Here is a 27,401-nt window from a genome sequence, read left to right on the forward strand (position 1 = left end):
AAAATAACTCAAACTTATTAGGGATAAGTTTGAGCATGCACAAGATAAAATATTGTATAGATTCCAATATTCATATTCAAACTCAGACAATTGTTGCTCGGTTTTAGTTATTGCAATTACGTTTGTTATTGATAGCGTTTCGTTATATTAGTTTACTTAAATTGAATCAACGACCGCTTATTTGTAAATCAATCCACGATAGATATGTTTGGCAAAAAATTTGCCATATAAAATATATATTAACATTTATTTAGGGACAATACCACAATCATAATTACATTTATTCATTTTGTGCAATAGATTAAATTCGAAAAAGAAACAAGTTTTATTTTCGTATATAAAAAACAATAAAATCTAATAAAACAAGCAAAGACAAAACAGTAATAATTATAATATTTTTTTTATTTGAAATATAATAATATATATAATATACATTATCTACCAATAAATTAAAACAGGATTGAGATGTTTTTAAAACGACACGTGGCGTAATTTTTGATCAACATGTGTCTTTTTAATTTATTTATTATATCAAATTAGCCTTTTTAATTGTATATAGATTTAATTTTCTTATTAAACTTCGAATTAAACTATAATCTTTGGCTTCGGTTTTTTCATTAATAAAACTGTCTCTTTTTCTTTCTCAACTTTTTCACTCCTATTATTTATATTACTTATAATAAGTTATTAACATGAAAACTTCAAAAATTTGAGTGTACGATCCAAAATCACAAAGGTTATTTGTCGTCATCCACTATGCTTACAAGTTTCGATTTTGATGTGATTGTAAAATTTAAGCTAAATCCAAAACTCTAACTAAACATATATTATATTTATCATCACCGTTTATAATTTAGTTTTGATCATCGGTTTACTTTAACCACAATTTATATCATACTTACGAATCATATAAGAGACATATTCAAATTTCTTTATGATACAATTTATATAGTTACCATATATCATACGGGTATTAGGAGTAGTTATCCACTATAATATTAAAGGGAAGTGTTGTGAAAGAGTTTTGAACACATTTTCTTTTTGTTCACACTTTCTTCTTTTAAGGTTTTCAATTAATATTTTAAAATTTTTCATTTAACATTTTATTTTTATTTTTTTTCTTAATTTAACATTTTAAATATATGTATTTTATACTACAAACTTTTAAAAGTATCTATTATAAAACAACATATTATTATGATATGATCAACCTTATCTATTATGTAATGAAACTCTATATATAATGTGTTGTTTTCAATTTGTATGTTTAAGTAATATTATATTAGGAAAAAAAATATAAATTTGAACGAGTGGTTAAAAGATAAAGCATCAAATGTCATCAAGCATAGTTTTATCTTTTATATGTAATAAAAACTTGGAAGTTTATTTATAACGAGGACGGAGAGATGGTGTTTAAGTTTTAAGTTAAACAAGAATTTTAACTCGGACGTTGTCACAGGAGACATATTGTCGCATCATGCAAACATACATCTAGTATTACCCAAAAGTTTGGACACTTAAAGTTTACTATGCGAAGTAGAAAACAATCGATAGATAAAGTTGAAAAAACAGAGAGTTTGATGATAAAAGTTGAAACCTTATAATAAGAAATAAAAAGTAAAAAATGAAGCTTTGATGATTAAAGTTAAAACTCAAAAGTCAATTTGTAAAAGTTAAAAACTTTGTTACTTAAGTTTATATAAAAATGAAAATAAAGTTAAAAAACCTAAAAGTTAAGTAGTAAAAATAAGAAACTTTAAAAGTATAATATGGTTTAAAAAAAAAGGAAAAAAAAAATGCTACAGTGTTGATACTGTAGCCTTAGCTATAGTAAAAGCTTTCACAGCCGCAATTTATATATATATATATATATATATATATATATATAATGAATTAATGATGTGATTAATGATCATTTTTACTATGTGATAAGTCATTAACTATTCAACTTCATTACATTATCATTATGATACGATCCAATTACATTTTACTTTTCATTAAATCAATCATTAAATTTTATCGTGATAAAACTCACCACACACAATATCATTACAAAAAATCTTCCACGACTTTCCACCATAGGAAATGATAATCGTATCACACTTTTTGATTAATCTACTATTATTATACATCATAAACTTGTATTGTCTGCTATATTATTTGTACAGTGTGATACACTTGTATAAATTCAAGTGGTACAAATATGGCTTCCACCATATATCGTCGATTTTCCTCCGTCTCTTTCATTTGAGTCATCATGATCCTTAACCGTTTCCCTTCATCTTTTTCCCTAATAAAACTTATTGGATAAGAACCAAAACTTATTTGCAAATTCTAGCGAAAAGCTCAAGAAAAATTTGGGGTAATTTGTTCAGTTTATAAAAACCTGAGGGGCTAATATATCAATAAATACTTTCCTGAGGTTTACTCGTGATAGTTAATAGCTCCTCCAAAATTCCCAAAAACGTACTGATCTCTCTCACCGGCGCCGTCGACCACCACAACGTCCATCGGTAAGCCAAAGACTCTGATGTCTACAGTGTTGTATATCTATAATCTTCATGCATTTTTTTTACAATATGTGTGTGTTCTCTTTCTGATTCTTTTTTATTTCAAAATTTGTGTATCACCTGTTTGATGAAATGCCTGAGAGAAAAATGGTACAACTGATTATAGTTTATTTGTATGTTCATTAGGTAGGATTTGTTGAAAATAGAGTTTAAGCTGTTTCCACCCTGAATTTTTATCTTTTTCCAACTGACAAAAAGAGATGAGCTTGTTCCGGCAATGGGCTTTTATAGTAAAAGAAGCGCAAGATGTTGGCTTTATGCTTGCTAAATTCTGCTGCGTTCTTCATGTCACCACTACTTACGTCTGCTCCACTGGTTTGGTACACCCATTTTACATTTTCTATGGTCTTATTGTCGAAGTTATAAGTTCTAACAATCAGTTATCTGCAGGTCCAAGGACCTAGTATGCTCCCCACCTTTGGTATTTCTAATGAGATTGTCTTGTTTGAAAGAATCTCTACGCGACGTGGCAAAGCAGGCCCTGGTGATGTAGTCATAATCCAATCGCCTGAAAATCCAAGGAAGCATGTCACTAAGAGAATTATTGGCACGGAAGGTGACACTGTCACATACGTAGTGGACCCCAAACATAGTGATAGAACTGAGACCATTGTTGTATGATGATCGATCTACATTTCAACTTTTATTATGTCTTACTATATCGATTATGGGTTTGTTTGATTGACACCCTTTTATTGAAGGGTTTATGTTTTATATATATGCAGGTTCCTAAGGGACATGTGTGGGTCGAGGGAGATAACATTTACATGTCTAAAGATTCACGGAAATTCGGACCTATTCCTTACGGGCTTCTTCACGGCAGGGTTTTTTGGAAGGCAAGTATTTCTTGCTAACTTTTAAGAATTAAAGCTATATTTTATGTAATGTGATTATGTTACATTATTCTAAATATACTTTTCTGAGATAGGTAGAGTACCAATCTCATTATTACTATCACAGGAGTAGCATATTATATATTACGGGTAGGTTATTGATTTGATCTAACTTCTGTGTATGGATATCATCATGACATACTCCGTATAAAAACGTTCTTATTGTGTTGAGGGTGCTTTGCTGAGACTTTGTGCACATTATTTTGGTTTGTATTGGTAGAAGAAGGCTTTGGAATTTAAACAATTACAAGTTGTAGCTATATTTGGCGTACGACTACTTTCGAAATGTCTTTAGACTACCTTAGGTCAATGTATCATTATATAAAATATTTAACTGTAAGTAATCTTCACATAAAAATTTATGCACCGTATCAACTATGCTATGGGAAAATTTTTTATGTTTGTGCATTAATTAAACTTCCAACGGGGCAGAAATAAAGAGATCGTGAAGTTTCCATTGTCAAAGCATGTATACTTTTATTAATGTTGCAGATATGGCCTGCTGGTGTATTTGGATCGATTGGGAGTAGACCTGAAGCTGTTGACCCTGCTTTAAAGGTACATTCTGTACATGAAATCATGCGGAGTTAATTATTTCTTCATGTAAAGTTTGCTAAATACCATATCTATTTTAAAATTGCTTACATAAAGAAAGTGACAACACTTGTAGATGTGCATAGCAAAAGCAATTTTTGCATGTACTGAAAGGGGTGACCCTTAGCGCAACTGCGAAAGTTACGAGGCTAAAAGGTTGACTTAGTTATTTTTGATGTGGGTCAAAACAGGCCGGGTTGACCCAAAACATATTTCATCAACTTGTTCTACATGTTAAGTGTTTTACTAGAACTCCATTATTACAACGTTTTGGTTTTTTTATGAATAAAGTGATTCAAGTAGTTGTGTGCATTAAGATACATTTGAACATTTTCTTTTAGCTAGTTCTTTTATTTACCCTGTTGGTCCTTTAGAGCTAAGCATAATATGAAACAACTTGTTTACAAGTAAAAGGGTGAAACTGCCACCTTTTTTTTCTTTGACTGGATGGTCATAGGTTGTAGACGATTTTTATGCAGGGTGTAAAGCATTAATAACTGTTCCTCCCTACCCTCACAAAAGCAAAGGAAACTTTGCATCAAAGTTGCCCATGATATTTTGAACTACTAACTTATATGATGTTTTGATCTATAAGAAAGTAACTTATCAGTCTCTAGTTTGCCTTTCTTGAAATTTAGATCCTATTTGTTTTTATTACAGGCTGTAGAGCAGTCCAACCATACATGACTTGTAGAATGGCGAGCTCTTCAAGACTTAAATATTAATTTTGTTCTGCATCTAGTCGAGTTAAATCTGGCAACACATTTCTTTTGGGTTGTAACCTGCTGTGATTTTTTCAAGTCCTTGATGGAACATTACTTGTAACCTGCTGTGATTTTTTCAAGTCCTTCACATCAAGTTTCCGAATAATGTTATTTGGACTTGTAATACGTGATAAATATGAAGAGAGCTGAGCGCATATAAAAAACTATTGTGGTAGTGGCGAAAGGCCTACCTTAGTGACCTTTGACTAGTGAAGTCATTTATCTGCATGTGATGCATATGTTTTAGTTCTTTGATTTATTTCAATATCCTTCTATTGTAATATATAGGTGGTTCAATGGGCAGGCGGACAAGTTGAGTAATGAATTAAAACAAAGAGCAACTTTAAGTAGTGGTTGGTATTGACAAAGAACATTCTACTATGCCAAAATCTATGCCAATAGTACATTGATACATACCCAGAATAACACCCAATATTGATTTGAAGCAATCTCTTTGTTTTCTTCTCACTTCCAACGTTTATGTTAACATTAACAAGAAATAAAAATGTTCTGCAATCTATTCAATCTTTTTTTTTGGTATGAGTTTAGGAGGGTGGTTTGTTTGCAGTTACTTATTATTTATTAGTATGAGAATGGAGGGTGACAAATTTTAAAACAAAGAAGTTATTATAATAAAGAAAACATGTAATACAGTTTGCAAATACATTAAATAACTAACCTAAAAGGAAATTTCTTTTAGAAAAAAGAAGAGAACATTTAAGTTAGAAAAAAAGAAAAGAAAAACCGAGGAGATTTTGCTGCTATGTACAAGAACCTAAACTATCAAAATGAAAGCAACGATCTGTACTTTGGTCTTTGGATGCGAAAACATTCAGCTCTTCCAGTGCTTGCATACCCTTGGCCACTTTTCATCCACTTTCTTTTTCAAGCTAAGGAATAACGTCGTTAACTATTTGCATAATTGCAGTCATATCGGACTTGCCCTAGATACCTGTTGTTGATAGGTGACAAAGTTATTAACTCTCCAACGACAACATTCATAGGCAGAGAAAGAAATTGCAAAAATTAGAGGTGACAATGTCAACAATCTGCTCAGATTGAAACAGGTCAAATGGGTTGACAGTCATACAAAGCTCCCTTTTAATGCGTGAAAGCTCCTCAATCAGTTTACTAAATATAATAATACTAATATTCAAATCTATCACTTGTGTCATCGACTCATGGTATATGATAAATTAAATATTTCTGAAAAAAAAGAGGTCATTCCAAACAAAAATATTATCTTCTATAACCAAACCAAGTCAACCACCTATTTTGCCATGTCTAGTAAGATATTGCAACAGACTGACAATGTGGACGGAAATTTAGTAAAATTGCGAAGATAAATTAGAAGGTTGTAGGAATTAGACGTATAAGTTAACTGACTTAGAGCCTGTTTGGCACGTTCCCTTTCGAGCTAAACTTTTTTAGTTTGACAAACTTCATGTGTTTGAGTCTTTGAGTAACGTACTAACCCAAATAGACCACTATTAAGTGAATGGTTACTATTGCCCCCTAACCACTTTGGACAACCAAAATAGAAGTAAACCAACTTATATAAGATAGTATATAAAGCATTTGAACCTGATTTTGTGCAGTCGTAATGGCAGTCCAATGCTGTGGTTGTGTTGTAGCTGGATGGTCGCTGACAAAAGTTAGTGTTCTTGATTCTTCGGGTGCATTGATAGTAATTGAAGGAGGCAGTTCTCTCATTACCCATAATACAAAGGCTGAAGGTACAGATGAACCTGGAGGACCATGGTATGAATCAAATATATTACTAACAATGATACTGCACCCATGTGTAATATGAGTGGGTTGGGTAACACTAACTTCTTGGTGGGGTTCAGATGGGATCATGTAAATCCTTTGTGTTAGCATTGATTACAAATTAGGATTTAGTAGGTTGTACGTATTAGAATGCACTTGAATCAACGTTTGACCCCTTTGACCCATTTCCTTTTTAGCAAATTTCTTTAATTTTGCCCTTTAGGGTGAAGCATAACCATGATCAACACAATTATAAGTAAATTGGTCTATGATTCCATCTTTAGCTACTAGCATACCAAACTAGCAATAGCCCTGTCATCCCTGTAATCAACTTACATAAAGTCTTGTAATTCTGATCACGATATTACTCAGATTCACCCAAGACCCAACTCTTGGGAGGGAGGGGCAGTATGGGTAGATGTTGAGCAACAGATTAAATATCTATAAACTCTTTGCAAAGAAAAATGGTCACAAAGTTACCTATAAAATAATATACAATCAGTAGAAGAGAAGCATAGACGCCTCCAATGCTATGCCAATCACAATGATACAGCACCTGCATCAATGGCTTGGGCCCTTTAGGGAAAAACTTTGAGGAGCATGAATTTGATGATAAAGGACCATAATGTAAGTAAAAAAGAACATACTGGTATATTTGTGAAAAAAGCAACAACTGAACTTGAGGTAAAACATACAACAGAAACTATGGCAAGACCAGAAACCTGCACACATATACAATATCAACAAAATTAACTAGCCCGAAAGCAAAAAAAAGTGATATATATATATATTTTATATATATTAGAAAAAGAAGCAGCAGACAGGTATTTAACAAAGCTTTGCATTCGAGAAAACCAACTAGAATTTGAGATGAAAGCATTAATTATTCATTATTAACTTGTATAAAAGAGGACCATATGCATGATGTCACAAACAAAAATGTTAGCTCAAACAACGACATATATTGTGAAATTTTCTCAGAATAAACAGGATAAATACCTTCCACATTTCGGAAGAAGTCCTCTCGGATCGCACTTTACTCATTTTTGAGACCAATACGTATCCTGTTCACAGATTTAATAAAAAGCATTTTAAGGAGGGTGGAGAGAGAGAGAGAGAGAGAGAGAGAGAGAGAGAGAGAGAGAGAACCATTAAGCTTCTTAAAATAAAGTCTGTAGGAATGATTATATTTCTGATTTACAAGCAAAAAATGTTTTCAACAATATTTAATGATATTCTTCTATTTGGTTTGGAAGTATCACAATTCAATCAAAATTGAGCCAATCTAACCAAAATGGATGTCTTCAATTGCAATTAGTTGTGGAGCGTATGACATCAATTTTAGTTGTAAATATACATTAGACACTATGTACAAAATGTCCATATACAATTTAATATTAGTTGGTGGATTTCATGACTCTGACTCTCTGAGCAAGCATGGCAATAGACTTGATAAAAGAAAAGTATAAAGAAACATAAAAAGATTTTCCGATATTAACCCGTAATCAAGGTTTAACCACAAGTAAGTGGGGTGATCAATATGCAGAATAGTTGCTGAAATACCAACTGATATTAAATTATCAGAATACTGAGGAATACGTAGCACTAGTACTTGACGCTTAAAGAGTTCAAAAAACAATAGTAGCAGATACCAAAGAAGCTGACCATAGCATGCTAATGCGCCCCCTAGGAAAAGCATTGCAATGGCAAAAGTATCTACATACACCTGCATGATATGTATGGTTATTCTACCTCACCATGCAAATAGAACTTCAAATTGCTACATAATATTTAATAACAATAATGGGACATCTAGCTCATATTATTATAACTGTACATACTGAATAAAATAAACAGCATACAAACAAATAAGCGGACGCCGATAGTTCTTACCCGTGCCACAACTGATGAATCAATGGGATTCTTTCCCAGACCGATCCATATAAGCACAGCTGATGCCAGCATTATCACAAATATTAACAGAGTCACCTGTTAAAATTTGAAATAATAATGAATCAAGATTTCATAAACCATTAACATATACACTAAATACAACAAAATTTATGCTTAAATTTTACAGCTTAGTTATTCATAAACCATTATCAAAAAATAAGCACTATTGGCCATCGCTAATTTGACAAACAACCATTTTAATTGGTCAACTCATCAGCTTTTCTTTAGTTAGTCAACTCATCAGCCTTTCCACATTGCATCGGTAACCATACATAATTCGCTCATGTCAGACTCACAATTTCTTAGTAGAATATTAATGTTCCTGCATACCAATATCACAACTTGTTGACGGCTGCCAACAGGAAAGACTCGAAAACTGCAGCATCTTCTTCGACTATAAACCTTCAAATTGGGCTTGTTCGCTTTCTTTAGTAAAGCTTCCCGGGGACTACCTTCATCTTCTTCTTCATCATTTGCCTGATGGCAAAGGTCAATCCTATAAGATATAATAAGAATCATATTTCCATCAGGCATCTCGATCTCACGCATTTAACTTGAACTTGTTGCAAAGTAAATCATACATTCATCAAATGTGAGGCCGATAATGTATAAATAAAAGGGATATAAGTTTCATCAACCCTTTATATTGATCATGTTCTTTTTATGTATTCTATTATATGTATTGGGTAAGTTGGACAATCATGGGCACACTAAGTAAAGCAACAAATTTAAGCTTGTCCATTTGTTTTTATATATACTAGCATGTATCTGCACAATGTAGCGACCAATTATTTCGTAGTCGACCCAGTGAATGCTGGTAATCGCGACTTGTCTTTTGCAATGACTCGCTTAGCAACTTGTTTTATTAATAGGTTAAAATTAATATTGCTTATGTTAATAAAATAGTGTTTGAGAATATTGGTAATTTTGTGAAATATATGGTTGTGAATAAAAGTATATGGCATTTGAAAGATAAGTAATTGAGTTAAAAATTATGGGGTGTTTGAAAGATGGCCAGATGGGTGGTTGCGGTGAATTGCGTAATGAATCTTGAATTATATTATAAACTTTTGGAGTGTAGTAGGTTAAATGTATTATAAAGGAGTAGCTTGTTTAGGTGAAAGCTGCGTTTGAATATCTAAAAGTATTGGAGTTTGATAATTTACTGTCTAAAGTGTAAAAGTAAGTTAATGATTTTGTTGTAGTCTCAAGTGAAAACTTTGGATGTCATACTATATAACAATTTCAACTAACAAAAGCATCCATTTTTAATCTAACCCTGGCTCCCAGCCCTGACTTTAGCCAAAAGTCCTTAGGCTGGAAGTAGGACACCGAACAATAAAACACATTCATTTATCAGTACAAACTGGTTTTTACTCAAATCTATCTTCTATCTGACACCTGCTGGAATTAACATATTACTAGCATACTAATTTATATCGCAGTCGCATCCTTTAAACGGCACTTCTATCAAGATCTGCACAAAATTAGAGACACCAGGATGAAACATACCAGAAAGATAGCAGAAGAAGAAATGCTGCAAGAAATAGAATCTTGGGCAATGCTGCAAAACAAGAGACATATAATTATCCATTTGCACAGTTCTCTTATAGACTTAGAGTTATCACTTATCAAGTTATCAGGGCCTTCAATGTGTCACAAACAGAAGAGGCATACCCAAAACTACAAAACCGCAAGAGTTTGACCAGCATACCCAATTCTTACAAGCAGCAACAAGAGTTAATATGAAATAAATACCATAACCTGCGAGGAGGGAAAAAGAAAACAACCAAAACCATTTAACGTCAAGCCGTCAAGGTAATACTGATTAATAAAGATGTGAGCATAATATGACTCTTATAACTTCAAGCTATATCATCAAGATTTTAATAGTATATAAATCTTAAAATCTCAAACCAATATGAAGAAAACAGTCCATATGTAGAACCTGTGTTGGAAGAACCAATCATTAGATGAAACACCTACAATTGGAAGTAATGTGAATTAGTAAGTTACATACACTGACAACTAAAGATGAATTAATATAAAATGATTGAAATCTATAATCACATATTTTGACAAGTCTCTACAGAAATCATATACTGACATCAAACTTGTAAGCAGGTAACAGCTCTACAATAGGTCTACCTTGTCGGAGATACTAATATGGGAATTGAATATTACTAGCAGATGATGTGTTGGATGGTGTTATTTCACATTAGAGCAAGCCCGGTAAAGGCAAAACTAAATTTACATTTAATACTATTCCTTTGGGGTACCAAGGGAAATCCATCCCGTGTCAACTTTGTTGACCTAGAGGTAAAATAGGGATTCCACAAATATGACAGAATACCCATAAACCTTTAGCAACCAGCCCTCCAAAGTTTTGGATTATCAGGCTGGAAAAATTGGCCAAGGTCCCGCTGGTTGTAGCTTACAGTATTCAAATTTTGGACCTCCTTTAAAAATCCAAAGCCCTTAGTAGCAGACCACTCCCTTGGGGTTATTTAAAACCATTTTTAAGACTCATACATGACGAAAACTGTTATAGTAAATAATATGGAGGATTGAAGTAATTAGGTCAATTGTTTTGAAGAGTCACAATCTCTATCTAATTAAAATATATCTGCAAATTAGAAGTGCTTCCTCATGAAAGTCCAAACAAACAAAATGTACTTAAGGAGTATTACTTACTTTCTGGCGAGTCCACCCCCTTTGTGAATTCCTAGAATGTATCCTAATCAACTGATACAACAAGGGTAAATATATCAGCCGTCATTACTAAGCAAAGAAAGCTTATTTAGGATTCAAGTATTCAAATTAAACGAAGAATCTACCATCATGTAACATATGTATAGTTCCCATGACCATAGTGTACAGTCTACATGTAACATATGTACAGTACTACAGAAATTATCAAATTTCTCCATGGCGGGTTACAGCGGTGGATTGGAAGGAATCTGAACTTCGACCTAAACTAGATGAAAATCTACATCTACAAACATTTAGTTTTCTTGGCTGTCAGCCTCTAAGAAAAAGCCAAATGATTCCGCCACAAGTAATAGTCAACAAGTGACACATCAGAAAATGAGCAATATGAGTTTGAATTATCATGTGGGATGAAAATCTCTGAAAGACATTTTATCATGATTATATGTAGGTTCCTAATTTTGCTTGTGAACACTAATATAATATAATAAAATATAATAAATGCTCTAAACGATAACCAGAAAGCAGCACTGCTATGAGATGGCAATACATTATCTAAAGGAGGGCGAAGGTGACAAAAATATAGTGTATCCTCCAGCCAAAACCAGAGCCCCCTACTTGTGATTATGCCGAAACTTAAATGATTCCATGAGTACAATATAGTTTGAGGTTTATGTATGGCATAATTCCTAAACACACACACATAAGGGAATGATCAAATAAAGAGGACAAAAAAGAGAAAAGGTGAGAAGGCACAAAATTTTAATTTCCCACTTGATTTTTTCACTTTCGCTTTCTTCCATATCTTTATAAGGGGGTGTTTGGACTTTGGGATTGATTTTTTGATTATTGTGTTTTGATATCACAAAAAATCTAGTTTGGGTGTTTGGTAAAAAAATATAGAAAATCGATTTTTCACGTTTTGTAGAGATGAAAACGAGGAAATGCAAAAGTGCCCCCCCCCCCCCTTTCTTACTGCAGAAAAACGCAATTATGATATTAGTTTTCCACTCATATTATTTACCCTAAATACCCTTGTAAAGCCACCGTTTCCACCACAATTTATCATCCCCTAACTCATTGTAAGAGTTTTTCATCCCTGTTCTCCTCCCCAGTAATCAACAAAGATCTTCAATAAATAATCAACTAAGGTAATGTATTCAATACTTATTTTATATTATCCTTAGCTTATATGTTTATTCAAAGCAATCAAAAACAACAAAGATGAGGATTATTGATGTTATTGTTATAGGTATAATTTTTCTAAATACTCTGTCAGATGATTTATAGGTATAATCGATAGTAGAGTTATACAAAATCCCAAATCATGTTGATGTTATTGTTATATTTTATGTCTGTTTGTTTACGAGTAGTATTAATGTATTATATTCGGTATACTGGGAATTTTAGACATGTTGGCCATCCTACACGTCGCTAGAATGACAATCTATATATGAGTTTAGTAAAAGAGAAAATTGCGAGACATCTAATTCAATCCAATTGAAGGCAAAAAATATGGCATATTTGACCAGGCATTCTTGCATTTTGAAATCTGCTGGAGTATTTTGTTATGGGTCTTTTCCAGTTTAGTTAGATGCTAATGTGTAGAGAAAGCTTGGTTTATTTGTTAATGTTTTTAAATTTTTCGGGGGATGCTTAATAGTTGGTACGTTGTGCCTATCGTTATGAACTCTTCTTAATAAAGTGCATTCCATTCGAAAGTTTGTTAGATTCTGTTTATGAGTTTCTATTGCTAAACTTTTCATTCCAAAAGGCAAATACGTTTTTGTGCCTTACTCACTAATAAAAGTAGTAAAGGCATTACCCAGCATCACACTTTTGTATAAAAGTCATTCCAAAAGGTAAAAGGTTGATTTGAGATCAAAATTATGCACAGCAAAACACCAGTGAATGAATATAAAAAGAGTTGCATTTTGTTTTAACCTCACATGTAAAAGTAGTAGGCTTGCTTATCACTTGAACTTAAGAAAACCATAAGTTGACATGGTTAATTGTGAATAATACCCATTTGATTACTCTCCTTTTTGGTCATTTTACTTGTTTACTTTTTGGAATATATATATTTGCCAAACACTTGAATTATTGTGATATCAAACAACATAATCAAATACAAACATTATATTTCAGCAGTACGTTTTGTAACAGCTAATTATCTGATTATGATTATTCAAAACGCGCAATCTATTTTCAAAAAGTAATCCCAAACACCCTCTAAATGCATAAAATGTGCTAAAAAAATGGGTAGATTTTCAAGTGATTAATGTACGTTTTGTAACAGCTAATTATCTGATTATGATTATTCAAAACGCGCAATCTATTTTCAAAAAGTAATCCCAAACACCCTCTAAATGCATAAAATGTGCTAAAAAAATGGGTAGATTTTCAAGTGATTAATGTACTTTTCCAAAATCCGTAATGTGCATCACATAACAGCTTTTTTTGTGATGTACAAACCAAAGTATTTGAAGTTGGACATTTACCGGGCCTTGTCACCATTGTCAATCCTGCTTACAATATGTAATATGTAAAGCTATCCACACTATATATAATGCTATCGACATGATGTATTACAAGAACGACATCCTACAACAATCTTATAATAAGGTGAATTTGTCAATTATTCATTATATATAAATTCAGCTAAAAAACACAGATAGAAATTAAGGTGGAAACCTAAGTACAAAAATAAAATAAAATAATCACTACTTAATTACTAGTATTAAAAAAAAAGAAGGAAATATTAAGATAGAGTAAGCGAGAGAGGAACCTGATAGAATGCAAGGAAGGCAATGAGGAAATCGATAAAAGCAAGAGCAATATTAACACCAATTATGGGTGCAGCATTTGAGTAACAACCGCTTTCTTCGTCTGATTCTGCTTTTGTTGCGGAGTCGACTACCATCATCTCGTTTCTTAAACATAAAGACGCCATTACCAATTACCTTCCTTCCTATGAATTCAATTCAAACATGTACGCGTAGATATACATATATGTGGGTGTGTTGTAGTAGGGTTTGATAAGGAAGGAAAAGGATGTGTATATCTTTCAATTTCAATTGAGGGGTGAAAGATCTTGCTTCTTATTGCGGATTGATGTGATATTATTTTGCCTTTCTTTTCTTTTTTTTCTACTTATATTTATTACTCCGTATTATTGTTACAAGTATAATAAAATACGTATGTATAAGTCTCTCTATAAACTGTTTTTTCTTTTCACTTTATAAAACTTTGATGATTTGATACGGATTATATATATGTTGTACACGTATCTGTATATGTGTGTGTCTGTAAAGGATCTCGTACCCGGATTTCAAACCAAACCGGGTCATTCGTTAACTAGCTTTAGCTATTGACTTTTGGAAACAGGTTGACTTTGACCTACATTTTCTGTTTTGCCGGCCACTTCTTGAATGAAATTCTGCCTTGAATTATACGAAGGAAAATAAGAAGCATATTGTGTTTACAAACAAACATTTATAAATTAATGTTGCAAATTATATAGACTAGTTATATGTAAAAACATTTTTTCCTTCTATATTTTCTCCTTTCAATTCATTGATAACACATGTGTATGTAGAAATTTGTTATAATTAGTTTTTGTAGCAATGCTCAAATAATAATATATCTCTTAAAATGAACGAGAGAATACCCGTGCAATGCGGTGGTAGGGAGGCGACGACGACGGGTGATGGTGACATTAACGGTGCGATTATTAATGTAAATGTAGTTGACGTAAAGAGATTGTATAGTTAAATGAAAATGACACTTGTGAAATATGAGATATGTGTGAAGATGTTTTGTTTTATGTAAGAGTGTTTTAGTCATATCAAATGCTTAAAGTTTAATAGGAAAAAAGGGAGAGTTTGCTTTATTAGCTATTATAAATTATGATTAACCTCTAATGATTATAAAAAGATACTCGCGCAATACAGTGACGACGACGACGGTTTTGGTTGTGGCGGTGACTATATGGTGGTGGTCGGTTGAATGATATAAGTTGATATAATGTAATTGATGTAAATATAATATAAAAAGATAAAAAAAAAATGAATAAATCGAAAACTGAATGGACATACAAAATTATTTTCTTTTTACTTCTAAAATTAAAAAAATAATAATAATTAAAAAAAACATTCAAAATGGTACCTTTTTAAAGGTTCATGAATTTTAAATATATCTTTCAATTATTATAGTCTAAAGTTAATTATAGATATTACATGCAAACCCACTGTCAATATATGTAACGGTACTTAGACTTAAAATTTTAAGGTTTTGATATTCAATCTAGGTGTATGTAAAATGCTCCCCGGGTAAGAGACATGAAATTTCTTGACAATGATCGGGTGTTCTTTACAATTGGAGTTGAGTAATTAAGAGTTAATGTCATTGAGTTCGGACATTCAATATGGTTTTTATAGTATATAGCTGATAGGTTATCTTTGTTATAGTTTTGTATAATGACAATATAAAATTAAATATAGATAAAAAAATGTTTATGTAATGTATTAATAAAATTCTCAAAAAAAATATTATCCCATGTATTTATCTAATAAAACAACATGACATTCGCAATAAAGTTTACATTACAATGTCCAAGTTCGATAAATTTATCCTGTAAAGTCGTAAACAAGTATTGATAGTGAAATTGACATGTAATTATATAAATATTTCTTTTTTGCAAAAAAATAAATAAATATATTTATGTGATAAAAGTATTACAAGCTATTATAGTTAAAAGAAATTATATTACGATAGTATAGTTAATTTAACATGTTATACTTTTTTAACTATTATTATAAAATTTAATATATTTATCTTATGTATAAGTGAGCAAATAATCTAATAATAAATTAAATAAATAAAAGCAAACTAAATGGAGGAATACTTGAATATATATATATATATATATATATATATATATATCATTGCTTATGGATGTAACTAACTATGACAAAATGTCTATGCCATGTAAAGATTATGTAAAATGCATGTTATGTAATGAACTTTCAATTCTTGATCATTGGATGTACCTGACCAATCAAAAACCTACACGTGGCAGATTGTATGGTTGCCACATATATCTGTGTACATCAAATTACTAGGATTTGAACATTATATAGACATTTTACAAGATCTTTACATAACATAGACATTTTGTCATAGTTAGTTACATCCATAGATAATAATCCTAAAAAAATTGATTCAAGATATATGCCTATATATAACGTTACTTGTGTTTACTTTATTTATGATATGTTTTAAGAAATTAAACATATTTTTTTTTTATCAAAAAACTTCTTTCAACATATTTATGGTTCTCAAAATATCCCCCCACAGTCCACAACAGTAAATTAACATTTATACCCTTATAACAAATTGTCATTCCTAAAACGAAATTCCACGCAACGCGGATATTATGCTTGTAAAAACAAAAGAAGTATTAGAATTGTACTAAAAATGAGATTTGTATACAGATTCGATCCTTTTGAGTTTTAATTAAATTTGGATTCGATTGATTTTAATTTGTTTTAATTTAATTTTATCCAATATAAAGATAAACATAAGAAATAAATAAGTTCCTAAATTATATCTATTCTTCATGTAACTATATATTATAATTTAATTATAATATATATATATATTAAAAACAAAATCTCGAAAATCGTGTAAAGAATAGTATATTTTTTGTTTTTATTTTTTTTTTAATTTTTACCACATAAGTTTCAATCTTTACATTTTTATCACTAAAATATAATATTTTTTAGTAAACTTTTTGTTCTATTTATTTTCACCACAAAACTTTCAATCTTTATACTTTTAGCACTAAACTATAATATTTTTTAATAAACTTTGTATTCTTTTTATTTTCACCATAATATTTTAACTCTCTACACTTTTAGCACTAAACTTTCATAGTTTTTAATTTTCTTTTATTTTAAAGTACAGGAAAGCATGTATAGAATAGTATACTTTTTATTTTATTTTTTATTTTCACCATAATAGTTTCACTCCTTACACTTTTAGAACAAAACTTTTATAATTCTTAGTAAACTTTTAAATTTTTTTACTTTCACCACAATATCTTAACTCCTTACACTTTTAACACTAAATTTTTCTACTTTTTGATAATCTTTTATTTTAACTACAACATTTTAACCTCTCACAGTTTAACAACAAACCTTTTAACACATATTAAAACGAAATGTACGGGAAAACTTGTAAAAAATAATAAACTTTCTATTCATTTTAATTTCACCACAACATTTTAACCCCTTATACTTTTAGCACTAAATTTTTATACTTTTTGATTTTCTTTTATTTTCACCACAACATTTAAGTCTCTTACACTTTTAGCACCAAACTTTTACGCGAACGATTTTCACACAAAACTTTTACAGTTCATTTTTTAACTGACAAATGTCAGTTTTTAATAATTTGAATAATACATGTTTTATTCGAAAAGTTTATGGCACATTATCTCATAAATAATATTTTTTCTAAATCGTTAACAAATGTGATGTCTCCTGTGACAACGCCCGGTGACATAAAACATTGCAAATCCAGTTCTTCAAAAGCAACCATTCGTGTATACTCGATCACGAATTTTAAAACTACTACCAAATCAAATCATATCATTATCATTATAGATATACATATGCCGAAACTAATACGGTAAGACGTTGGTCCAACACATAGTCATAACTTTAGATCTTTAAATGATAAAAACTTAAGGAAAAAGAAACAGAGTCACCAGATATGAATTGGTCAAAAGATCAACTACGCGTGTATACAAATGTACAATCAAATAATCATATTATAGTTATTTATGACATTGGCTATGTAATTAAGTGAATGAGAAAAAGAAAAAGAATGAATCGATAACTTATGAATCATCATGAAAGAATACAACATCAGTTTCCTAAATAATGTATAAATCAACAAAATTATTAATTAAATACAATTTTCAAAAAAATCAATGAAGATACAATAATGAATTAAGTGGTTCCGGTTTCTTAAAAAGTCCAAAGACTAAAAAAAAAAATGGTGGATGGATGGATTATATATGACAGCCGCAACAAAGGTAGAAGAAGGCAAGTGTAGATACCATAACAACTGCTTCAACGGCATAAAGTATTTTAAATAAAAACCGATCTATGAAGTCGTACCACTTGTTCGTCGTCATCTTCCACCATCTAACACCACCCCCCTCCGCCGCCCTCTTTCCACCATTAATTTTCTTCCATATCCCTTTTCGGTGTAATCTCTTGAACATATATGAAAACTGCAATGGTGCAGGTGCTTTCTTTTCCTCCATTAATTTTCTTTTTCTGTGGGATTTATGATGTATAATAATAATAAATATTATTGGGTATCCGTGTCAATGTGTGTTTAGAATTTTGGTAGTTGTTCCTGTGAACGTATATATAGTGTGGTTTGTAGGTGTCCGTTAACTACGGTTCTGAAAAGTCCTTGAAAGTTTAGAGAATAATTCAGTTTCACTTTGCACCCCTTTATTTTATGTTATATTACAACTATGATTGATACTTTAGTTTCATGATGTTTTTATGCGTGATTGTTGATCCAGTCTTTACAATGTCAACTACTCAAAGTTGACTTGTGAGTATTTTTGATAAAATTCTTATAAGAAGAAAATATTTATGGTTATCATTATACTTTTATTTCTAGTAAGAATCCAAGCTTAACTTAACTTAACTTGTTCGACAATTTAACATTTTCCCAAATTATTTCTTTAGACGGTGTAACAATTTTATTATAAGCAAAATTTTAGCAAATGGATTGATGACGGGCAAATGTTTGGAAAATATTTTCCTCATATAAACCTGCCGTGCAAATATTTGGAAAACATAATATATGTTCGAAATTAAAAACTAAGTAATAAGGAAACATGATCATGTTACATTATATAATTTCCAATTATATAATAAGCAAATAAATAAAAAGAGAAAATATATGGTAGTTTTTAAAAGTATAAGGGGTATAATTGAATGATTGGAAACTTGTAACGAGTTCCGCGTTTTAATCGGTCAATGATTGCGTTAGTGGGGCTAAATGGCAAGATGTAGGTTTATTTCCAGGAAGGAAGACCCCTTTTTCTACATGACCTGTTTCTAACACCTTTTGATCTTGTAAATACTAATTGCATAATACTATGATCTTGTAAAACTGCTAATCAAGAATTTGCTAATCAAGGTCTTTAGGGTTATGAAAATATTTTGATAGTTATATATATATATGTAGAATATTTTAGTGCATGTTAAAAGGTTATAGTTTGAAATATTTGTAGGCCAAACTTGTAAGTAGCTAGTGTATAAGCCGGGGAACCAAAAGTCCAAAAGCATGAGTTAAACTTGTTGGGACCGTTGACAGTGGGCCTCAGAGTTGATGGAAATAGAGCTGTTGGTGATTAATTAATGTGGGTCCAGCGAGACCAGATGTGCAAAAACAGGCTGAGTCCAACTTTCATACGGTATATAGTAGAACTGGAAAGGGTCAGAATCTATATCTATATACAGAATATATATATGCATGCAAGTTGGCATTCCTTAATTTTCCATCTGCAGGTTCCTGAATATGATTCTCTTTTTCGTTAAGTTTTTATCATTCATTTGCTAATTTATTCTCCGGCCGGGGTTTCCCTAAACTGGGGTGGTTATCTTATGACCTTGTGAGATTAGTGTAAAAACTCATTTTCACATGAAGTATGCACAAAGTACTTATTACTCAAAGCGCGCATTTGCACATTCGATCAGTACATCTTGACCCCGTTTCCATTGCAAACATAAATCTTTCAGTTACACTAGAATTAGTAACCGATTTCATTACAAGCACACATACTCGTGCACTGATAACAACATCAAAGTACATAGTTATATTATATAATTCAAATCTATATATATATATATATTCCAACAAGAGATGGGCTATAAACTTATTCTCTTTTCGAATTTCTTATCAAACCCGTAAAGCCATAACATTTGCATTGGCTACTGTAAAGCGGCTTGCATAGTTGTTACAGAGTTATTCTATCGATTTTAAAAACAAATCAAATGAATATATCTGAATCCAAATTCCAAGGTATAGTAAGTTGCTAGATTACAATTTCCATATTACAGAAAAAATTAATGTCAGAAAATATATGTAGTTTTATAAGTAGGTTCCTAAAAATTGTGCAGCCAATAGTCCCTTAGGACAGATATTGGATCAACCCGAAAAAATACACAGAAGAATATGTAACAAAGAGTGCCATATATATAATGTATATAAACATACGTTACTTAGGTACGTTCACTGTTTGCACTGATATCATATCCGGCAGTGTATTCAAAGGCATCACTATCGTTCCTTTTTAGCACACCTTCATTGTAAGGATGTGTAGGCGGAGCACCTCTAACCGATCCAAACTCATTGGCAGATGAAGATGTCGATGTAGAACTAGTTTGGAGCCCGTCACTCTTTAAAATGGTCTCGAGTGTCTTCACTATATCACTCATAGTTGGACGGTCTGCAGCAGCTTCTTCGACACATTGCATTGCTAGTAGTACAAACCTCCCAAAACCCGTTAAGAAAGATGAGTCTCTGAGATTTGGATCAATCATTTCTTTCAATCCATATTCCTCTTCGTTGGTCATGTCCATTGCTAGTCTCACTTCACGCACAATATACTTCCCTTTTACGATAGGTTGTTTAGCAGTTATTAGTTCAAGCATCACCACCCCAAAACTGTACACATCGCTCTTGTCTGTTAACTGTTGTGTCATGTAGTATTCAGGATCAAGATATCCCTGTAAATGTATGGAGATTAGATGTAGCAAAATAAGTCAATCCGGTTGTATTCACAGTCAAATATTGAAATTATCTGAAAATGAAGGCGGTTAAATTGGCCTATTAATTGAAGTGCCATGAACCGAAACGACTATTAATTGAAGTGCTATAAAGAGTGTACAAAGGTAACATACCAGGGTACCCTTAACTTGAGTCGAGACATGGCCCTTCTCACAGTCATCAACTAGCTTAGACAGACCGAAATCTGCAACTTTTGCAGTTAATTTTTCATCTAAAAGAATATTGGTAGACTTGATATCTCTATGGATGATTGGAGGGTCTGCAAGCTCATGTAGATAAGCTAAACCTCTAGCAGAACCAAGTGCAACACGAAGTCTCCTCTTCCAATCGAGATGAATACCCGATTTACCTGTAATCATATGGTCATCAGAGTTATGTTAAAAACTCAACCAAGAAACGGGTAAAATGCAAGAAGAATCAGGAAAATTCCTCCAAAGATGTCAATCATCGGGGGGTGTTTGGTTATGTTACTAGTCATTGAAAATGGGTTCCGGTCCAGTTTGATCCTAAGATGCATACCTGATAAGCTTTCTCTAAGGGTCCCATTGTGCATATATTCGTAAACCAACATCTGCTCTTTTTGCTCAAAACAAAAGCCAACAAGGCCAACTAGGTTCTTGTGATGAACTCGTGAAAGCAACTCAATTTCAGTTTTAAACTCGAGCCCTCCTTGCATGGACCCTTGTTGAGCTTTTTTGATTGCGACAATCTGCCCGCCTGGTATCACTCCTTTATAAACCTGTCAAAACAACACAACGAAACATCAAAAAAAGGCTCATGACTAATTCAAAAAAGATCATTTCAAATGGTATATATACCTTCCCGTAGCCACCAGATCCTATCTGGTTAACTTCAGCGAAGTTACTTGTGCTTTTCTTAAGCTCGTCATAAGAGAACCATCTGGCTCCTTTCAACTGTGGTGCACCTCCACTGTCTTTAGTACTTGGAACCCATGATCCTGTCGAAAATGGTTAAAATCAGCGATGAAAAAGGCTTAAGATGGTGGATATAACCAGGGAATTACCAAAAGGTTTGCTTAAACTGATGGCTTTTTCAGCTCTTTTCTTTTGTTGAACTGCGTATAACACAAGCACAATAAGCAGAAGGATTAACAAGGTGCAACCAATGGAGATCCCAATCACAGCACCAACTCCAATATTGCCTCCATGGCCATCTGCAATATATGATCATAAACATTAGCGGTTATCACTTTGATAAATGGGTCGTTTCAGGCAATGTATTATCAGGTCAAACGGGAAAAATAAAAGAGATAGCTAAAACAGAGTCTTAAAGCTTTTCAATGTGTGATTATCTATAGGAACAAAATGTCTTGGATAAAAAAATTGTTTCGGGTTAACATAACTTAATCCATTTTGACCTGTTAGACAACACTGTCTGTTTTACCACCTCTAATGTTTATCAAGTACGAGTGGCGATGTTTATAGATTTACCTGCGAAGGAATAAGGAAATGCAATGAAGAAATATGGTCCAAATTCTGCTGGTGGCTTGTAAGTTTGATTACTCAAGGAAAATCCCATATTCTGGACCTCTGGTCTTGTAAAATGCTTACTTTTTGATGGAAAGAACTGAACATTCAACTGAAGATTATCGTCGACGTTAAAGAACGGGTTCTGAAGGGCAACTGATCCCGTAGGGAGGCCTAGTTTCGTTGAAAGGCTTGATTCTAAGGAATGCCACAAGGTATCATTAGATAGACCACCAAATGATGGTGCCCGGAAGATCATATTGCCTTCATAGGGATAAGCACATTCACAACTTTGAGGGCTTAATTTCTGATCAAGCTGACATGATTTGGCCCCACATTCAGCTAAACTCGTAGAATATGTTGAGGTTGATTGTTGAAGTTGGCAATATGTAGTTTGCTTAAGGGCATCCTGGCAAACGGGGTTCCCATAGAGTCTAGAAAATTCATACAAACGAATAGTAAATATCGTGTATATGAAGAATCAGAGGTGGCAAGACACATGGGTTAGACGACAAAATAGCTCAAAATGCTATAAATCTCGAATAGTACAGTTTCAGAGGTTGCTTGAGTTAAAAAGCTTAGGAAGATTACAAATTCATTTGACTTGTTCGAACCATTTTACACATTCCATTTTTTGCTAAAAGCCTTAAAAATTAATCTGACCCATTGGAAGTGTTTGAATGAATGGATCAAAGCTGTAGCATCTAATAGGGAAATTAAAAGTTGTTCTTACTCGAGTTTGCTTTTGAATTCCGTACTGAGTGTCACGTTGGTAATATTGTTGCTTTGCAGATCTACAAGTTGAAGTCGGCCGCCAATGATATCGCCCATAACCAATGTATCGTTGAGATTGTTGTTCTTCAGTCTCCTGTTCAATCATTTTCATATAATTTAAGGTCAAACCACTATTTTTTTTAGTTTTAACATATCTATCTCATATGACAGAAGGAGTAAGATGAACTGAATCTTACACTATTTGAGTTCCTGATGAGCTGAAAAGCGCTTGTGGTAACTTCCCTGTAAGTGATCCAGATTCCATAATGCTGAGCACAAAGTTAGAATGCACAATGTTAGATAGCTTTCCATTTGGATAACAAAGCTTTACGTACTTGGTATTTGAACTCACAGTGTGCCTAAAGATGGTAATGTAGAAAACCACAGCGGAGGGTCAGAGCCGTCAAAGGAGTTGTTGCTCAAGTCTCTGAATAAAGAAGTCTCAGGAAAGTTCAAATCGCAGGTAATCTAACACTGAAAGCCTAAGAAAAGAATATGACAATTTACTTACACATAAGTGAGAGATTTCATTCCACTTAGATTGGGCAAAGCTCCTGATAGTTTGTTGTAGCTTAATTGTCTACAAATAGACACGTAAAAGCAGAAAATTCAAACTCCAAGTCAATTAGCAATTGCTTTTTAACAAAATTTTCTTTATTAGAACGCAAATATGTACTCACAATTCGCTGAGACTTGAGAGCTGGTTTAAGGTTGGTGGCACCTCACCTTCCAATGCATTTCTATCAAGTCGACTGTTGCAAAGCACGAATGCAATCAAATTTGCATCTTAGAATTCTTATGCTTTGGATTTTCACAATAAGAGAGCGTAAACAGATTGAAACAAATTTATCTACTTTGCTTTTCAAACGGTTTAGATAATGCATCATTCAACTATTTAAGTTGAAATGTACTTACAGGGCCTCTAGTGTCTTGACACGTCCAATCGTATTAGGAATTTCTCCAGTGAACTGGTTCCCGTTAAACAATCTGTGGTTGCAAGATGACAGCCATTGCATTTGGTAATAGGTTCTCAAAAGGAAATACATTGTAAAAGTAAAGCTCAGCTTACACGTGTATTAGAACCATGTCAAAGTCGAAAATTTGAGAAGGAATTGTTCCTGATAGCTTGTTCTTATTGAAATGACTGCAAAATCAAAAAGATTAACTGACAGTTTCATATATATTAATCTAATCAATGATGTCATTAAATAGCAACCCAAGTATGTTACTTTTTGTGACATTAGCATTAGACTTGATGCAATAGAGATAGTGAAAACTACTTACAAATGCTTAGCATGTTTTAGCATATCCAAACCCGGTGATGCAAGAGAGGAAAACGGAATAGATCCTGTCAATTGGTTTTCCGCAATATCCAACCAGTAAAGATTGGAACAATATCCTAAAGATGGAGGGATTTCTCCTGTTAAGTTGTTTGTGTTCAAAGCCCTATAGGTCATATAAAACCATATTGTTTTGGTTAAGAATTGAAATGATGCCGTTCGTAATAATGAAGATCGTTGTTTTGAAGATTCTTACAAATAAGATAACTTTTTGAGGTTTCCAAGTTCAGATGGAATGCTACCGGTGAAGCCACAACCTTGAAGAATGCTGAAATCAGAATTTTAACTGGTTTCAGCCAGTACCATATCAAGTTTTTTAATATGAACTATGACTATGTCTAAACCTATAACTAAAACCATAACTATAGCAGTAAAATAAATGATAGAATGAAGATGTAAAATCACTACAGCTAGAGGTGACAAAATGGGTGGGGCGGTTGTGTTTGGTCATTGAAAAAAAAAAAAAACATGATATCTTCTATCTTATATATCTCACTTATTTATATATGCATAGGTTGAAACTTGAACTTCCCACTAATACTTCATATGCACACTTGTGATTAGTTTGTGAAACGTAGCGTTCTTTAGAGGCATCTAAGGAATGATTTAATAAACTTACAGTGTATCGAGATTTTTCAAATCTCCTATCCGCGGGGAGATTGGACCTGTTATGCCGCCATTATATGATAAGTCCCTAGCATAAGCATCAAGATCATAAGTTCAAATTATCAGGCAATCCCTATAACATTGAAATCTGAAATAAGTTCATGAGCTTACAAGAACGTGAGTTCAGATAGCCCGCCAATGTCACCAACGAGTTGACCTACTATTCCCATACTCGCCAAGCTCCTGCAAGAGAACGTCCAAGCTTGAAGGTGATACATATTTTTACTGTTTACAACTTCCAAGGCTTCTAAATCATAGTATTTACAAATAATATATATTTGAATAACACTTGAAGAGTTTTTTCAACTATTATTACTACATTTGTTTTATGAATAAATGATACTCGTATGTACTTAGCAGTATGCATGTTTTTTGTGCAGCTCCTACTACTTTTGCCAAATATACTTGTTGTATAGAGTATGTATATTTAACAAGGTTTAGAGGATTAGACATGTGCTTCTATGTTTTTTCTTGCCATAACATTTCTTTTACTCTATATATACCAAGTAACAACCATTTTGGACCCATTTTAGCCCTGTTTTCACCTACTACCCAGCCCGTCATCGAGAAAGATAGAACCAAGATATATAATAGGGAAAATAGACCCACAGTCCAATCACCCTATTGTCAGTGCAGTTGACGCCTTCCCATGATGAACATGGATCGTTCGACCTTTTCCAGCTTGGTGGTGTATTCTGCCACTGGTCTTCTAGTGCCCGTAGTGCCTCCGCTGCACAGCAGCACGTGGTTAATCATATAGAATACAGTCACAAAAAACCTTGGTTAAACCCAACTAAACCAAGTAGTACCACATATATGATCACTTACCATCATCAGGATGAGTATCACCCACAATCACCTGAACTTCCACCATGAGAATAAACAAACAACACAACAACACTCGACAATATACCCAGAGTTCCATGCTCAAGAACACGTTTAACGCAATACTTTTAACAGCGATTTCTTATGTGGCGTGACTCCATGACGTTAAGTTGATTTTCAATTGGAAGTCAATAAATAGTTGAATGACACTTGATACAAGGAATCAAGGAACAAAGAATTGTGTTTTAAAATGATTAAGATTTATGTTGGCTAATTATCGAACAGATGATGATGTGATGATAAATTTAAGTCAAGTGTAGCATTAAAAATTTAAGTTTGGCAACATTTTAAGAGTAAGTAGATGATTGACAGATGGAATGTTTTGATGATTGCTCCGCCTGACCAACATAATTCACAAGAAATTTACAGGTTTGTTTTATAGATTAGTATATATATATATATATTGTCTTGGCCGATCGAGCATATATAAATTTTGTTTTTTATATTGTCTTGTTCTTGTTTGGATGAGCATTTAGCTTGGCTTTCATTGGCGCATTACAACTATATGTTGGTTGGTTATATCACATTTGAAAATGAAAACGGTTTCGGTATCTCGTTTTCATAATACTATGTAAACTATTTAATAACTAACATATTGAAAGTTCGAAACCAACTCATTTAGATGTTTGGCTACTAATTTGTCTTGAATTGGGCCGGGGGGTTGTACGGTCTCAGATTCAAGGATAGAATTTTCTTCCTCTAAGAGTTTAAATCGGGAAATAAGTTTTTTTAAACACGGACTTATTTAAAGTACTTTTTTCGTCCCTGTGGTTTATCGCTTTGTCATTTTTTGTCTTCGCCGTTAAGTTTTGGCTAAAATCATCCCCGTGATTTGCATTTCGTCCCTGCCGTCATAACTTTGTCATTAACCCCCTCACATGCAAGTCACGTGAGAGGCATTTTTGTCTTTTCACCCATTTAAATGCAAAAATCGTCCTTGTGGTTTCTCCTTCTCGCATTTTCATCCTCAACGTTAACAAACAAAAATTATCGGTAAAAATTTAATCCAAACAAAACAAAAACCTATATATACCTATATTTGAGGATCTAGTCGAAATTCAAACACGTACATACAATGTTTTAAATACAAGTATATACCGGTCGGTGTTAC

The 27,401-nt window shown here is 32.5% G+C and overlaps 3 protein-coding genes across 5 annotated transcripts; 1 reads left to right on the forward strand and 2 right to left on the reverse strand.

Annotated features, from left to right (window-relative positions):
* Nucleotides 1–2,381: 2,381 nt before the first annotated feature.
* Nucleotides 2,382–5,086, forward strand: LOC122593203 (mitochondrial inner membrane protease subunit 1-like). Of its 3 annotated transcripts, none has more exons than XM_043765578.1 (6): nt 2,382–2,513; nt 2,769–2,890; nt 2,961–3,185; nt 3,296–3,406; nt 3,956–4,021; nt 4,718–5,086. In XM_043765578.1, the coding sequence occupies exons 2-6, from the start codon at nt 2,771–2,773 to the stop codon at nt 4,742–4,744; spliced, it is 549 nt and encodes a 182-aa protein (XP_043621513.1). In that variant the 5' UTR covers nt 2,382–2,513; nt 2,769–2,770; the 3' UTR covers nt 4,745–5,086. The 3 variants fall into 3 exon arrangements, with proteins under 3 accessions (XP_043621513.1, XP_043621512.1, XP_043621511.1); XM_043765577.1 differs by having other exon boundaries at nt 2,383–2,513; nt 2,701–2,890; XM_043765576.1 differs by having other exon boundaries at nt 2,384–2,513; nt 2,697–2,890.
* A 343-nt stretch (nt 5,087–5,429) lies between these two features.
* On the reverse strand, nt 5,430–14,378 carry LOC122592861 (tobamovirus multiplication protein 1). The gene is made up of 13 exons (XM_043765180.1): nt 14,042–14,378; nt 11,239–11,289; nt 10,493–10,526; nt 10,222–10,308; nt 10,057–10,108; nt 8,875–9,040; nt 8,485–8,580; nt 8,257–8,317; nt 7,591–7,655; nt 7,239–7,313; nt 7,072–7,147; nt 6,406–6,569; nt 5,430–5,773 (listed from the first exon to the last, which is right to left on the reverse strand). The coding sequence occupies exons 1-13, from the start codon at nt 14,204–14,206 to the stop codon at nt 5,750–5,752; spliced, it is 1,116 nt and encodes a 371-aa protein (XP_043621115.1). The 5' UTR covers nt 14,207–14,378; the 3' UTR covers nt 5,430–5,749.
* Nucleotides 14,379–20,357: 5,979 nt separating this feature from the next.
* On the reverse strand, nt 20,358–26,330 carry LOC122592195 (leucine-rich repeat receptor protein kinase HPCA1-like). Its single transcript, XM_043764394.1, has 19 exons — nt 26,234–26,330; nt 26,015–26,135; nt 25,517–25,588; nt 25,359–25,433; nt 24,936–25,007; nt 24,684–24,845; nt 24,469–24,543; nt 24,315–24,386; nt 24,080–24,151; nt 23,911–23,979; nt 23,752–23,826; nt 23,597–23,668; nt 23,359–23,493; nt 22,590–23,059; nt 22,163–22,312; nt 21,957–22,096; nt 21,658–21,877; nt 21,252–21,487; nt 20,358–21,077 (listed from the first exon to the last, which is right to left on the reverse strand). Exons 1-19 carry the CDS (start codon nt 26,328–26,330, stop codon nt 20,571–20,573), a joined length of 2,892 nt encoding a protein of 963 aa, XP_043620329.1. The 3' UTR covers nt 20,358–20,570.
* Nucleotides 26,331–27,401: the final 1,071 nt, after the last annotated feature.

This window comes from Erigeron canadensis, chromosome 3 (genome assembly GCF_010389155.1).
Source record: "Erigeron canadensis isolate Cc75 chromosome 3, C_canadensis_v1, whole genome shotgun sequence".
In the NCBI taxonomy this organism is placed as follows: Eukaryota; Viridiplantae; Streptophyta; class Magnoliopsida; order Asterales; family Asteraceae; genus Erigeron; species Erigeron canadensis.

Coding starts and splice junctions, on each gene's coding strand:
- LOC122593203 (XM_043765578.1), top strand. CDS start 2,771: ATGAGCTTGTTCCGGCAATGGGCTTTTATAGTAAAAGAAGCGCAAGAT. Junction 2,891..2,960: donor ACGTCTGCTCCACTGGTTTG/GTACACCCATTT, acceptor AGTTATCTGCAG/GTCCAAGGACCTAGTATGCT. Junction 4,022..4,717: donor CTGTTGACCCTGCTTTAAAG/GTACATTCTGTA, acceptor TTTTTATTACAG/GCTGTAGAGCAGTCCAACCA.
- LOC122592861 (XM_043765180.1), bottom strand. CDS start 14,206: ATGGCGTCTTTATGTTTAAGAAACGAGATGATGGTAGTCGACTCCGCA. Junction 10,309..10,492: donor GATTGGTTCTTCCAACACAG/GTTCTACATATG, acceptor CCCTCCTCGCAG/GTTATGGTATTTATTTCATA. Junction 5,774..6,405: donor TTACGACTGCACAAAATCAG/GTTCAAATGCTT, acceptor TATCAACAACAG/GTATCTAGGGCAAGTCCGAT.
- LOC122592195 (XM_043764394.1), bottom strand. CDS start 26,330: ATGGAACTCTGGGTATATTGTCGAGTGTTGTTGTGTTGTTTGTTTATT. Junction 25,434..25,516: donor CTATCTGAACTCACGTTCTT/GTAAGCTCATGA, acceptor TGCTTATGCTAG/GGACTTATCATATAATGGCG. Junction 21,078..21,251: donor CTCAAGTTAAGGGTACCCTG/GTATGTTACCTT, acceptor ATACATTTACAG/GGATATCTTGATCCTGAATA.